The sequence below is a fragment of the Dipteris shenzhenensis genome, chromosome 30 (genome assembly GCF_047967505.1).
Source record: "Dipteris shenzhenensis isolate YYH24624 ecotype China chromosome 30, Dip_SZ_1.0, whole genome shotgun sequence".
In the NCBI taxonomy this organism is placed as follows: domain Eukaryota; kingdom Viridiplantae; phylum Streptophyta; class Polypodiopsida; order Gleicheniales; family Dipteridaceae; genus Dipteris; species Dipteris shenzhenensis.
This window is the reverse complement of record NC_141625.1, coordinates 15,186,847-15,202,498: the sequence shown is the minus strand read 5'-3', so window position 1 is coordinate 15,202,498 and position 15,652 is coordinate 15,186,847. Positions and strand designations below refer to the sequence as shown.

Genomic DNA, 15,652 nt, shown 5'->3' with positions numbered 1-15,652 from the left:
TGATATGATTGAGCTTGGGCTTTCAAATGGTGTGGGACCAATAGAGACTAGATCTCTCGCAATTGCTGGATATTTAATTACCTATATTGATGAGTACTCTAAAAAGGGTTGGGTGTACATGATGGCACAAAAGTCAAATGTGCTTTTATATTTAAAAATGTTTAAAGCACAGGTGATGAATCAAACAGATAACAAAGGTACGCTTCTCAGACCTGAAGACATAATCTCGGCTGTTCACAGAGTTTTGCAGACAATGTGGGATTATATTGGTGCTTACTTGGGAAGTTTTTTTTTCAGAGAAGCTTACTTGGGAGGTTATCACTGTTACCAACCACGAAAAGGTTGCTGGAGACGATGAATTTTCCCAATTTTTTTTCAACATGATTTTGAGACCTGATGGCTTATTTGCTATAGCCTTTCACACATGCTCCTTCATCTATTTCTTTAGTCAACGTGTTGTGATCACAAATAAGGGCAGAAAAACAAAATTTCCCTGGAAAGCACCATTACTCCTCTCCATACCTCTGAAAAATCCTAACCAACACTTTTCTTTGGTAGACTCTCATAGTATCAAATTCTTGTGCCCACTAGAATGTCGATTGTCTTTCCTTTTGCAATCTCATTGACAGCAGCAGTGAGAGTTAAGAAGTGTAGCTGTGCACTTACAGCTTCTTCCTTCCTGTAAACAACTCCCTCAAAGCTACTAGCAACGAATTTAATCCTGAATCCCTACTTTTTAGAATGAGGGATCAACTAGCACACCAAGACCACATGATGGAGTTTTTATGTACATCTCAAACTCTTTCCAATGCCTATATAAATTTGATATTCATTATACCCTTTTTTTCTGTTTTTGTTAAATATTTCACAGGTAAGACAATGCCTTGAAGCATTAGACTACATTACTATTCTAATTGCCTCCAAACTGGCACATATCATCCTTCACAACGTAAAAACATAGAACTCCAACCTTATTTAATTCCAGCACAAAATGCTAACAAACTGCTCCCGAACAAAAATTCTCAGAGCTGCCATTAACTCAATTGAATGAATTCTAAACAATCAATTCAAAGATCAAATCCCTCACAAAAATTGCCTCACAGGCTGTAACAATTTTAGCTATCTTTTCGAATCACATATTAAAGTTCACAAGCCTCATAATATGAGAAATATAATTTCCAGACGAATGGAAAACCATATTTGTTTGGACTAGCTGCTTGTACCTTGATATGCTCCACAAAACCATATTCTTCTCTTTCCTTGGATGTTGCTCAGCTGTTCAGATGCCACCACTGCAGCAGGGGATGGAATTGGATGACTGGTACGCCATTTTGTTATGGCATGCTCTGGAGGTTTTGAAGGGTTCAGTGTCACAAGAATTGGCATCCCAGTGTTTCCTAGATTCTACATAAGACAAAGCAACAAGGAGCATAAGCAATTATACATTGGGCCATTAAATTTCAAAGTGTTCCCGACTTTTTGGGGTTGTTAAAATAATGATAATCTCACAACTCTGCACAGCAATAGACACATTCTTCCTTTTCCATTTTTCCTCAAAAGTCTCAAAACCAGAGAGGTTTCAAAACTGGCATCATTATTCTATACTACCTGGAGAGTATTGAGCCAATATGTTACAGAAACTCTGTCATCCTTGCATCCTAGAAAATTCCATGCACACCATGCTGCAGACCTTTTGGGCATGAACTTTGCATCCCGGTGTAGATATATATCACTGCAGAAATTAATAAACCACATTCACAGTGCATGAGGTCAACGTCAGATAGCTGTAGAATAGTGCCTTGTCACCACTGTATATATGTGAATTTGGCATTATATCTGCCAAACATGCCTGCTGTTCATAATCTTGGAAGAACAGAACTTAGTCCCATCATCCAGAGAGGTGTATCCCAAAATCCTTCAGATTTATGCCGTGCAAAGACACAATATAGAGAGTACAAACCTGTAACTATACTGATAAGCACCTAAAATGCGACGCTCATCATCTGTTCCCCCATCCTGCAGCATTTGCAATGCATCTGGAGCATGGGCGCCAATGATGCACCGATCAAAAATCTCCATGTTGCCATTTGTTGTTTTCACATGGACACCTGTATCAAAATATCATAAAACACCAACAGCCCAAAATCATCCTTGCATATCTACCTGTTGATGATTCCCCTTCCCATTCTATTATTTGTTGCTCAAAACCCTAGCATACTTCTATTCTTTTTTGGGGGGGGGGGGGGGGGGGGGGGGTTCCCTTTTTCTTTTTTTTGGCGGGGGAGGGGGAGGAGGGGGGGTGAAACACTTCTTTATCATTTTCTGGCATGGATGACATAAACTGTGTGATCGTAATGCACATTATTTTACTTTTAATTTCAAAAATATATCCAGCTTTGATCATAGAATCATTCTGAGATCAGATAGAATGTTCGACTATCCCCACAGAACGTACATGCAGTGTATGCTAGATGTGTGTTGCTTAGAGCTGCTGCCTGCTGTGCCTCCTACTTACTAGCCCATCCCCCCTCTTCCTGCGTCTCTTCCCCTCCCATTCGCCTCTTCCTGCTCATCCCCTTCCCCCTCCCCTCCCAGCCTGCTCCGAATGGTACTCAGCCCGTTTTTGGGTCTGCGCCAGCCTGTTTAAGGGGGCTGGTCTTCGCCCTACACTGCCCCCACCTTCTCACAAAGGGCTCTTGCCCCTTTCCTCTCCATCTACCCCTAGCCTCGCTGACCCCATCGCCTCTGACTGTGTTTTGGCAGCCAGACAAGGGCATTTGACGCCCCTTTTAGGGCTGCCTCCAGCCCTCTGTTTCCGTCTGCAATGCAGGTGAAGGGAAACATTTGGTGAAGGGGACAAGGATGGCAGGAAAGAGGGAAAGGAAGGAGGAGAGAGAGAGAGAGAGAGAGAGAGAGAGAGAAAGAAAGATATTTTATTAAAGGTCCACGGAAGGCCATACATGGCCTATGGGACACAAAATCATCCGAAAGGAAAATACATCATCAACGATGCGCCAACTAGGTGGCCTCATCGTAATACAACTAAGATGCCAAAAATGGCTACAAAAATCCTAGATACAAAATGAAATGAAATAGAGTACCAAAAATGCCTAGATACAAAATGTAAAATATGAAATATGAGGAACATCGTCTTCCCTAAGGGGTCTGTGATCCAAAGAAATGATGGAAGTCATGGCCATCGACCATGCCTCCTGCCATGAGTGTGAAGATCTGGGCAAGTGTCAAGTGGGCTGCTGGCGATGCCAAGTCTCCATGGAGCAATCTCCTTCGAAAATCTGCCATCATCCTCCGTCGTCTAGAAATAAAGCGACGGGTACGGCCTCTGTGTAAGATCATCTTGCGGTGCTGCCGAATCATGTCATATGTACATCCTCGGGGTGGAACCATCGCTGCTCTCTGGCAAGCTGGGCTATCTCTGTGCTCATGGTCCTGCACCTCGTCCTGCTCCTCATGAATAACCAGGTCTCTAGCAGGGATGCGACGGTGCTCTCTGAGGAATCTCTCTCTGTATCTGGTGATCTCCCTGATGAACAACGCTAAGCAATACTGATCCTCATACTCCATAATCCGAGAGAGAGGTCCAAATCCGTGCCCAAATAAACAGTGAAATCTGCCACGGATCTCATAATATAAAGGGCATCTGCAAACAAAGTGCTCCTCAGTCTCCACCTCCCCCATAGTGCAACAAGGGCATATCCTAGTCTCTCGCCTGGGTCTATGTCCGGTAGCTGTACGACGCATCCTGCCGGCCTCAACGTCTAATCTGTGGGAAGATACCCTGAGCTGGCCCAAGGCAATCCTGAGTGAGTGCAACATATGAACGCCGATATATCCTGGGGATATGATGAAGCCATCCTCTGAAATCTTGAGAAAATGGTCACGATATGTGGCCATCTTCGTAGGAAGCTCCGTGGGATGAACCCAAGTGCGAAACGTGTGTAGCTGCAACAAATCTGCCTTGATAACCTGACTGAGCTCATGTCGAGTGAGAGGGAGGTGAGGGGCATCTATGCTGTATCGAAATGGTGGCAGCCTATCCATATCCAAGCCCAACGAGGTGAGCCATGTGGAGAGTGTGTGGTACCAACAAAAAGTATGACCTCTCTCCGCTAACATCTGCGAGGATGTCAGTGCTAGCCACGGTAATCGTGCTGTGCCTGCTGCTGAGTCTCCGAGCGCCCTGATCTTATGCAAGTATGTAACTGACTGAAATGCTGCATCTAGCGCTAGGGGTGTAGCTCCGAACTCTGCGAGCATAATCTGATGCGATACCATGGGCTTCGCTCTGATCAATCTGGAGAACATGATGATCTGTAACCTCTCTACTCGTCTCCAATCTGCAACACTGAGATCTCCTGCCCAAAAGGGGCTAGCATACATGGCTGCAGGTCTCACCAGCGTATCGAAAAGTAAGGACTTCGTGTCGGGATGCTGAAAATGTGACTATGCACACTGCCTCTCGAGAAGAGCCAAGGCGGCATACCCTCTACTGATCCTATCTCGTGCTGCATGCGTCATGGAGAAGACTGGACCTCTAAATGTGGCACCCAAATATGTATACTCCCTGACTAGCTCCACCTCCTGCCCATCAAATGTGAAAGAGAACTCGCCTCTCCTATAAACCTGGTATGACGTGTTGAAGACCATGACTTTGGTCTTCCCAAGGTTTACAGACAACCCTCTGTCCTGACAAAAGCTGGGGAGGAAGAAATAAGAACCACGTCATCTGCATAGAGGAGAACCGGTATCGTGGATCCTGCTAGTAAAGAACCTGTACCACCCATCGTCTGTATGTACATCTCTAACTCATCGATATAGAGACCAAAGAGTGTCGGAGACAAAGGACACCCCTGCTTCACCCCTATCGTACTGCGTACTTCCCCCGACAGCCCCGCCCGTGTCCTGACTCTACCTGTGACTCTCTCATACAAGGCCATGATCGCCCATTGAATCTCCCCACTGAATCCCAAGTCACGAAGTCGCTGGAAGAGTCTGAAACGCGGCACAGTATCAAATGCCTTTCTGAAGTCCACGAAGCAACAATAGAGCCGTTGCTTACGTGACTTCGCCTCCTCAATCAAAGCCCTGAGTGTGAAGATATGATCTAGAGTCGAGTGCTCTGCACGAAATCCTGCCTGCCCTCTAGTTCTCATACCTGTCGCCTCGGCATGGTCATTTATATGTCCTTCTAGAATGGTCGCATAAATCTTGGCCATGACATGGCCAATCATAATGGTCCTGTAGTTCGACGCCTCCAAAGGATCCCCCGACTTGTGTATGGGTACTATAGTATTTTCTAGCCAACTAGGTGGAAGACCTGTACAAATGGACTCGTTAAAAAGACGGGAGAGGACTCTAGCTAAGGCATCAATCCCATGGGTTACATACTCCGCTTGCAATCCATCATGGTCCTTAGCTCTCCCAGTCTTCAAACGATGAACTGCTGCTCGGACACTACTAGATGAGAATAAGGCAGAGGAGGTGGGTCTACGCACATGGGATAAGTCGATCTGTGGTTGGTATGGAATATCATATAAAGTGGAAGTATAGGCAAGCCAAACCTGCGGGTCTGTAAGAGGAGTTTGAGATTTCAAGCGAAGGAATTTCTTCTAGAATTCCTTGGAATCACAGCTGAAAAGTAAACTTCTCAGCTCCTCCTCATTCCGGGCTAGAAATTGGCGCTTTTTGCGTCGCACCAAACGCTTGTAACTCTTCTTGGTCTCAATCAGGAGGGGAGACTTCTCCTGTGTCTCAAGGCAAAGCTTCCTGCGGAGTTCTTTACACTCCTCATCATACCATCCATTACAAGGCACAAGACTGACTGGTGGAGGACCAGATGTGTGGCAAGTGACGGGGAAGGACTTGTGGGCTGCCGAGATGATGGAGGTATGTACAAGGTCCCACCGATCCTGTGTGGAGGGTAGGGCATCGAGAAGGTGCGGACGGAGAAGACTACTCAAGGAAGGCAACACGTCTAAGGAAGGAGGTAGGAGTAGATAGGATTAGATGTCACATCAAAAAGTGTACAATTAAGGGTGGAGAGAGAGAGAGAGAGAGAGAGAGAGAGAGAGAGAGAGAGAGAGAGATTGGGAGAGAGAGAGTGTAGGCAGCACGTCTAAGGAAGGAGGTGGGAGTAGATAGGATTAGATGTCACATCAAAAAGTGTACAATTAAGGGTGGATGGGGACTTATCTAGTCCCTCCACATTTTCCACCTAAAAGGCCTCTAAAGGGCCTCTAAATTGGCCCCTTTTCCCCCTTCATTACAGCCATCCCTTCCCATAGAATTTTGCCCTCAAAATTTTACATCCTGGCTGTCCAAAAAGTGCAGTAAACAGCAAGTACTAATCAGCCCGGTAGGAGATATGGGTGGTCCTGAACAATGCTTTCTGGCTGCCATGAATTCTCATCCTCGGGGAGTCTAATGAGATACTCTATGTAGACCTTGTTTCAGAGTACATGCTCTATGAAACCCATGATGTGCTCTCGGACATAGAGGATGTGACCCTCCTCATCCATAGGTGGTAGCTTAGAAAGGACTTGGCCATGCTGTCCTACATGCGGCTTCAGCAAGGACACATGGTAAACATTATGAATCTTGGGAGGTATTGGGAAGCTCAAACTCATATGCCACCTCTCCAACTTTGTTGATGATCTCCTTCTTTAAAAGACAAATACCTCCTACGTTCATCCGCATACTTCTTCTGCTTGGCTTGGGCATCCTGCATATTCTTCTTAGCCAATTGTAGAAGAGCATCCATTCTTTCCAAGTCACTTCTTGCTTGCTGATTTTCCACAGCCATGTCTGAAATAAAAGGTGGCATCCCAACCTTGCATCCATACATTGCTTCAAAAGGGCTCATTCCAATGGAAAGGTGTTTAGTATTGTTGTAACAAAATTCAGCAAGAGCCAACCAATCATGACAAAAGTGCCTCAAGTATTCCTCCACCCATTTGTTCACCCTTTCTGACTGTCCATCCGTCTTAGGGTAAGCAATGCTGGGTGTGAGGAGAGTACTCACTAACCATAAATTTTGCATCCCTGTCATCACTGACAATTTCTTGAGGGAAGCCATGATGCTTAAAACATGCTCAATAAATTGCCAAGCAACTTGTAATGCTGAATACCGGGTCTTAGTGGGAATAATGTGAGTTTGTATACTAACCTCACATTGCTTTAAGTGTGGCGAGAAATGGACCCCTGAGCATCGGGATGTGTGTAAGGTGCAAAACATTGGTTCAGCCAAGCTTAGCATGATCATTGAACTCTCTGATGATGAGGATTTAGTTGAAGCCACCGAGTCCTTGGATGCCTCTCATGATGAGATGGCAAGAACACATGATTCCAGAACTGATTTTCGTTTTGATCCAGAAGGTGCTACTGATCATGATGTTTATGATATGCAATCACTTGATATTCAGCCCACTTGTGGCATGTGAGGTCGTAGGCCTTCATCTTTCCTTGTGCAGCATCAGGTTGCTATGCCTTTTCATGCACATGAGGATGCTAGTGGTAATGCTCCTGTGGACGAAGAGGAAATTCATTGGGATGCCCAACCAACACTATGCCATCTCCCTTCATGCTTTGATGGGTGCCAAAAGTGCTGAAACTATCAGATTGAAAGGGAATGATTAATGGTAGGACTGTTCACGTGTTGGTGGACAACGGTAGCACTAAGTTTTAGTAATTGCAAAACCCTACAGTGTTATACGCTACTTCTAATCTCCTACTACAGATCACGGGAGAAGCACCGAGTTATTCCACCCAGCCAAATCCTGCTGAAGCATGAGAGCTCACAGAGAATTCGAATCATAAACATACGTGAACATTTCCTTCTCATCTCTCACTAGCTTCAACAAGCCCCATCTCCCTAGATGGATCTAGATGCCACATGTTATCATCACAGGGCCTTCCTAATGCAACATTTCACCCCTCTCTTGGGATGCATTGAAATCCTTTGCTCCTAGGCACATTCCTCGCATTAGGCCCTTAGCCTTAGATCCACCTAGTCTGGTGCTATCAACCCTCACCTAGGATCTTGACATTAATTCCCTCCCGATCATTTACATGAAGCGCAAACAATTAATTACAAATATAGATCCTTTAAGGGAAATGTCGACTGATTCTTCCGAGGTCATGCTACCTCGGCTAGAGCGTAACATTCCTTCCCTCTTCAGACATTAGCGTCCTCGATGATAAAGTCTGGGAACACTCTCCGCAACTGATATACGGATTCCCAGGTAGCTTTCTGTGCTTAACAGTGATATTATTCAATGCTCTGTAGTCTATACAGAGATGAAATGTATCATTCTTTTTCTTCTTTAATATCACTGGCGAAGCAAAAGGTGAGAAACTTGGTTGAATCTGTCCCAACTTGAGGTATTCTTCCAGTTGTCTACGCACCTCCGCCTCTTCAGTAAAACTCATTCTATAGGGAGGTCTATTTACAGGTTCTGCCTCCGGGATCAGTTCAATTTTATGCTGAAATTTTTGCTCTGGAGGTAACCCATAAGGGAGTTCATCCCTAAAACATTCAGAGAACTCCTCTGTTATAAGATTAGCCAGCTTGGCCATCTCACCACTTTGCGTAACATCAGTGCTAGCCGAAGAATCATCAACCAGCTCTACCAATGCTGTGCAAAGGAATAAAAACTCTTCTTGAGCTTTTCGGATTTCCATCACAGAAACCAACGGTCCCTGAGGTATATCTTTCTCACCTCGCAAGACATAAAGCACATCATTCATCTTAAATTGATATACGTGCTTTTTCCAATCAATGGCTGGATTCTTCTTAGAATGCCACGCCATACCCAGGGCTATATCTGCATGCGCAAGCTTGGTGATTTCAAAATCAAGCTTCTCAGCATAGTCCTGAATCCGAAGCTCCAAATGGGTAACCCTTTGGTCCCATACTTCAGTTGAACTTCCATCTGCCATCCTGACCGTATACGCATAGTCAGATGGACTTGTCTTTAATTTCAGCCTCCTCACGAGCTTAGAGTTAATCACGTTGTGAGTTGACGCCGAGTCAAACAACACAATGACATCATGATTGGCCACTTGCCCTTTCATTTTAATTAACTCTGTATCATTAAAGGCTGTATACCCCGTTGCTGCGGGCTTAGATAGGATGTTATCAGGTGCACTCGTCACTAGCTTAGCAACAGACACACATATCAAACAAGGTACTAACCTCTGAGAAGATCCCGCTAGCTGAATCTGCATCTCTTCAACTTTGGGACTTCCCTCCATCTCCACGTCGCACTCTGAGATCACCATCTCAGCCATCTGACGATCTTTGTTACGTGGACAATCCTTCCACTGATGAGGCTGAAGGCAACCAAAACATAAGCCTTCTCTTCTCGCTTTTTTTCTTTGTTCTGGGTTTAAGGGAGACTTAGACCCCGGGCTGCCATTGGGGTTACTTTCCTCTTCACTCCAATGGTGGTACTTGGTTTAGGAGTTTCAGCCGATTTCGCCTGCTTGGCTTGACCACTCGGTTGAGAACCACTCCCTTTACTAATCCATTTCTTCTTAAACCCAGATTTCTTCGGATACCCATACTGGGTTCCGACCTGTGCAAACCCACTTGGCCTGCTGCCCTTGGCATCTTCATAGTTCAGGGCTATAGCTATTGCATCATCTAGCGTATTCGCGTACTTAGCCCGAACTTCCATTTTTATTCGATCATTCAATCCAAATATGAAATCTTTCACTTGGATTGATTGAGGCAGGGGTTCGTCAACCTTCATTACACTCTCTCGAAACTTATCAGTGTATTCTGCCACCGATAAATTTATCTGATGAAGGTTTCTATATTGATCCCAAGCTCGGGATGCTTCGTTAGGAGGTAAGAAGTGTTTCGTGAACTCTCTTTTAAACCCCTCCCAGGTAGTGGATGCTATACCATCTTTTTGTTGCTTAATCCACCACCGATCCGCTGCCTCACTGAATATGTGGGTGGCCTCGCGGATCTTCTTGATGTCACTTCTGATTTCACAAATGGCGAACGCCTCGTCCCATAAACTGATGGAGGTCAAAGAGAGCTCCCTGGTCATCAACGATTTCGTCATAGCCTTCTTGGTTCCATGGAGATCCCGCCAACAGTCTGCAGTCACAGCTTACGCGCTTGCTATCCAAATCCGGAATACGTGGGCAGCTGTCCGTCGACTAGCGCTCCACGCTGTACTGCGTCACCTTCGCCGAATCATCGAAGGTCTCCCTCACTATGTATCTCTGCCCGTTCGTCTGTCTGTTGCAGGTCAGCAGTGGCCGAATTGCTCCACGCTCCAAACACCTTTTCTTGGACTCTCCGTTGATCTGACGTCAGTCACAGGTTATCTGTGTCGAAGGGTCTCCCTCATTCACGAGTTCCTGTTACGCCCCTTTCTGTTGTAGTTACGGGAGCACCAACAGCCACCCTTCCGTTGTATTTCGTGATCCCCCTATCTTGATTCGTGGAACACGTCGCAGGTTACAAGCAGTCGACTCGCCACTTGCGCTCCACGCCTGCTGTCCGTCGTCAGCCCACCAGGGCGGTCCAGGCCTGCAACTCAAGCTCACGTTGCACTTCTCATCCCGTTCGTCCAGCTTCGTGGTGGCAGTGCGGGATGACTACCGCGCTGTTCTGCCTGGAATCAATCTCCTCGTCGTCACGTATTGCTTCGAAAGCCTCACCGTTCATGAACCATCGCCTGTGCGTCAATCCCTTCGCTAATCTGTCAACTTGCCTTTCCTGCGCTCTGCGACAAGCTTGCGTAGGCCAGCAGTTCGTAGGCCAGCGCCGATCAAACCCACAAACAGTCCCGCACTTTTTTCGTCAATCTTACAACTCTGGTCTTTCATCACCCAAATCGTCTCTCTCACCTAGCAACCTCTGGCTCTGATACCAATTGTTATACACTACTTCTAATCTCCTACTGCAGATCACGGGAGAAGCACCGAGTTATTCCACCCAGCCAAATCCTGTTGAAGCATGAGAGCTCACAGAGAATTCGAATCATAAACATACGTGAACAGTTCCTTCTCATCTCTCACTAGCTTCAACAAGCCCCATCTCCCTAGATGGATCTAGATGCCACATGTTATCATCACAGGGCCTTCCTAATGCAACATTTCACCCCTCTCTTGGGATGCATTCAAATCCTTTGCCCCTAGGCACATTCCTCGCATTAGGCCCTTAGCCTTAGATCCACCTAGTCTGGTGCTATCAACCCTCACCTAGGACCTTGACATTAATTCCCTCCCGATCACTTACATGAAGCGCAAACAATTAATTACAAATATAGATCCTTTAAGGGAAATGTCGACTGATTCTTCCGAGGTCATGCTACCTCGGCTAGAGCGTAACATACAGAAAGTGGGACTGATTGCTACTGGAATAGATCATGGGCTGAGAGTAGAGGTGGCAAATGGGCAGCAGATCTGTTTGCTAGGATGCACGAATCAAGTTCTCTGATGATTATGAATTTGCAAGTGATCTCTTGGCATTGGATATGGGCCCAATAGATGTTGTCTTGGGCTGTGATTGGTTGAAATCATTGGGCAACATCAGCATGGACCTAAATGCTTTGTCACTCAGCTTTGTCCATAGGGGTAGATTTGTAACATTGCATGGTATTGCAACCCCAAGTTTTCAGGTTATTTCAGCAAGGCAGCTGGCCCGAGAGCTCAAGAGGGAGTGTGCCATCTATGCGTTGAATGCGTCAGTATCTAAAGAGGGCAGCATTCCCCGCAGAAATTGCTCTCAAAATTTGCTGATGTGTTTGCTGATATGCCTTCACAGTTGCCCCCAAGGAGAGATGTTGATCATGCCATAGTCTTGGAGCCAAGTAGCAAGCCAAATAAATAAGGCCCCATACCGTCTTTCTAAGGTAGAATGGAAAGAAGTGGCGACATAGGTGCGAGAATTACTAGAGAAGAATTTTATATGTCATAGCACTTCTCCTTTTGCATCCCTAGTACTCCTGGTAAAGAAAAAAGATGACTAATACCACATGTGCATTGACTACAGAGACTTGAATAAGGCCACTATCAAGATTAATTTTTCGATCCCCAGGATACATGACATGTTGGATGAACTCAAGGGTGCTCAATTTTTCACTAAGATTGATTTGAGGTCACGCTACCATCAAATCATAACGAAACAAGGAGATGAGCACAAGACACCATTTCACACACAGAGAGGTTTATATGAGTTCAAAGTGATGCCTTTTGGATTGAACAATGCACCAGCTACTTTCCAGGCACTAATGAACAAGATTTTGCAGTCCACAAATGTGTGCTGGTATTTTTTGATGACATCCTCATTTACAGCAAGGATAAGCAAGAACACATCAATCATGTCAAACGGTGCTGGAACTTCTGAGGTTGCATCAGCTTTATGCTAAAGCCAGCAAGTGCACTTTCATTGAACTATCATGTTAATGATTGGCTATCCTACATGCTTTCGAGAAATGGCACCACTACCTATACGGTGGAAAGATTAAAGACAGATCATAGGACACTTAAGCACTTTCTTACGCAGTAAAATTTGTCCATGAAGCAGACGACGTGGTTGGCTGCAATTCAGTCCTATGATTTCGACATTGAGTACAGGAAGGGGAAAGAACATGTGGTTACCGATGCCTCGTCTAGAAGGTGGGCTTGTCGTTTATCTACCATTTCCACCATCTATCAAGAGTGGATTCATGGGATCCAAAACAAATATATGCAGAATTCAAAGGCAGCTCCCATATTTTTGGAGTCACAGGAGTCTTCAAGCCAAGGGCATGCTGAATTTAAGCTGCAAAATGGGCTGTTGTATTGCAAGGACTGAATTTATCTTGTGCCGAACTCCAAGTATAGATTGCTGGTTTTGCACGAAATGCACTCATCTCCTATGGCAAGACGTGTGGGTATTAATAAGACATATGAAATTATCAAACAAAGCTTCATCTAGGATGGCATGTGGCGGGATGTGGTTAAATATGTCACTGAATGCCTGCCTTGCCAACAAAATAAGGTGGATAGCCAGCTACCCGCAGGTCTTTTACAGCCATTACCTATTCCACATTGTAAATGGACTCACATGGCTATGGACTTCACCATAGGGTTGCCTTCTATAGAGAGAGGATGGGATAGCATTTATGTAGTGGTGGATAGAATGACTAAACAAGCTCACTTCATACCCACTAAGACCCGGTATTCAGCATCACAGGTTGTTTGGCAATTTATTGAGCATCATGGCTTCCCTCACGAAATCGTCAATGCCAATGATGCAAAATTTATGGGTCACTTATGGGTCACTTTGAGGGGGGGGTCCCTAAGTCACCTAGGACAGTTAGTATAGCACTAACCTAAGACCCCTAGGACTGTTAGGACATTGACTTAGGCTAACCTAACTTGATTGCTTAACCCTAGTTAGCACTAACCTAACCTAGCCCAACTAACTAAACCTGAACCTAACCCCAAGCTTACTAAACCCAATTGAACTAACTTAACCCCATCTAACTACTTGCTAACCGTAGTTATACTAACCTGATAAGCTATGATACCAATGTAATGAAGGTGAAGAGGGTAGATTTGGTGAAGGGGCCAAGGATGGCAGGAAAGAGGAAAAGGGTAGGGGAAAGGAAGGAGGAGAGAGAGAGAGAGAGAGAGAGAGAGAGAGAGAGAGAGGAGACTCGAGAGGAAGGGGTAGAGGGGAAGAGAGAGAGAGAGAGAGAGAGAGAGAGAGATCGAGAGAGATTGGGAGAAAGAAAGAAAGAAAGAAATATTAACATCTGCAAGAGGCCTTGCGGGCCTAGTGCAAAACCAAAAGTAACTCATACAAGCTGCTATGGGCTGAAGCAAAGGGCTCACTAAAGCCCTTGCCAAGAGCTAAAATGCTAAACTAGTAACAATATAGCAAAGTGGCAAACAACAAAATAACAGAATAACAAAATAGTATCAGCTGCTCAGAGCTAATGCTTCCACATATCTAGGTACCAAGGTGACTCTCTAATGGGATGTGAGGAGCTCTCGTATCTGTGTCTGTCAAGCTGTCTCTGGAGTTGCAGAGGACGTGGTCTCCTCGACCTCTGTATCTCATGGGCCACGTCGAGGGTGAGGCTCGTCTCTATTGGTCTCCCTTGAGGAGGGTTGAGATAGACTGGACCTCAATCGTGCATGCTCTGGTCACTCTTCGTGCCGTGTGTGGAGTGCGTGCCTCTGGTCTGTGGCAATATCGTGGCAGTGACTCTGGATCCACAATGCTCATCTCATCAAGCTCCTCTCCCTCGGCCTCCCAAAGGGTTGACTCAGATGCATAGAAGTCTGTGACACGTGTCTGTGCTAGGTCAATGACTTGTGGTCTTGTCTCCTGATGCTCTCTGTTCTATCGTATCAGTATATCTCTGTGTCGCCGCATCTCAATCAGATAGAGTCCAACACAAACGTGATCGGGAAAGTGGATCAGCCGTGTAAGCGGACCAAAGCCAAGACCCTCTTGAAAGCAGTAGTGGTATCGCCCTCGGATCTCACAGCATACTAGACAGACACATAGAAAGTGCTCCTCTGTCTCGACCTCCCCCATTGGGCATAATCTGTAGATCCTCTGCTCTCTGGGTATGCTTGCGCTCTACCTACCTCAATCCTCAGCTGATGTGACGAGACTCACAACTATCCGATGACGATCCTCAGTGCATGTGAGACTCTCCTATCCTCGAGATACTGAGGTCTGATGACGAGACCATACTCCGAGACCCTCAGGAAATGGTCACGGTAGAAGTAGATCTTGGTGGGAAACTCCTAGTCTCCCCCCCAAGCCCGAGACATATGAAGCTGTAGGAGGTCCAACCGTATGATGTGGTTGATCTCCTCTCATGGGATCCTTTCAAGTGGTGCATCTATGCTGTACTTAAAGGGTGGAAGTCTATCCATCTGAATGATGTGACTACCAAACCATGTGGATAGCTATATACCATGCTATATCAACACCTCTCTGCTAGTCGCCTAGAAGACTCCAGTGCTAGCCTTGGTAATCTCCACTGAGGTAAGGCCCACACTCGGTAAAGGAATGTCACTATCTGAAAGAGGGCATCAAACTGGAGAAGGGTCACGGCGAACTCCGTCTGTATGATCTAGTGGGGGACTGAGGGCTTAGTCCGAATCATCCTAGACCCCATGGTCACCTCTAGACTCTCAAATTTCTTCCATTCTGTCATTGAAATGTCACTCCCCAAAAGGGTGTCGGTCTCACTAGGGTGTCAAAAATCCAACCCTTCGTCAAAGAGTCCTTAAAGTGTGCCTGGAAACACTACCTCTCTAGTCAGACTAGAGCACCTCACCCTCGTGTAAGTCATGCTGTAGCTGCATGTGTCATCATGAAACCCGGCCCGGTACACTGCTCGCGAGGTGTTGAAGATCATAACCTTGGTCTTTCCAAGGTTGATTGTCAAGTCTCTCTCTCTGCAGAACGTCTCCAGAGCCTCTAGGTGTTTATGCAAACTCTTTGCAGAGGAAGATATGAGGACTATGTTATATGTGTACAACAGTATCTGCACCACCAGGTCTCTCCACCTAGACGATCTATAAAGGATGTAATCTCATCAATATAGAGCCCAACGAGAGTTGATGAGAGTGGACAACCTTGCTTCACTCCGATAGTGCT

The 15,652-nt window shown here is 45.7% G+C and overlaps 1 protein-coding gene across 3 annotated transcripts in view; it reads right to left on the bottom strand.

The window, feature by feature from the left end:
* LOC147881759 (uncharacterized) overlaps positions 1 to 15,652 on the bottom strand; it is a 112,876-nt gene that overhangs the window by 45,655 nt on the left and 51,569 nt on the right. For all 3 annotated transcript variants that reach the window (XR_015543928.1, XM_087401393.1, XM_087401394.1), the window contains 3 exons: positions 1,961 to 2,108; positions 1,609 to 1,732; positions 1,224 to 1,404 (listed from right to left, as the gene is read on the bottom strand). Coding sequence is in view for 2 of the 3 variants with exons in the window: in XM_087401393.1 (XP_087257519.1) it covers positions 1,224 to 1,404; positions 1,609 to 1,732; positions 1,961 to 2,108 (453 nt within the window). In the remaining variant the exon portion in view is untranslated. The remainder of the gene's footprint in view (positions 1 to 1,223; positions 1,405 to 1,608; positions 1,733 to 1,960; positions 2,109 to 15,652) is intronic.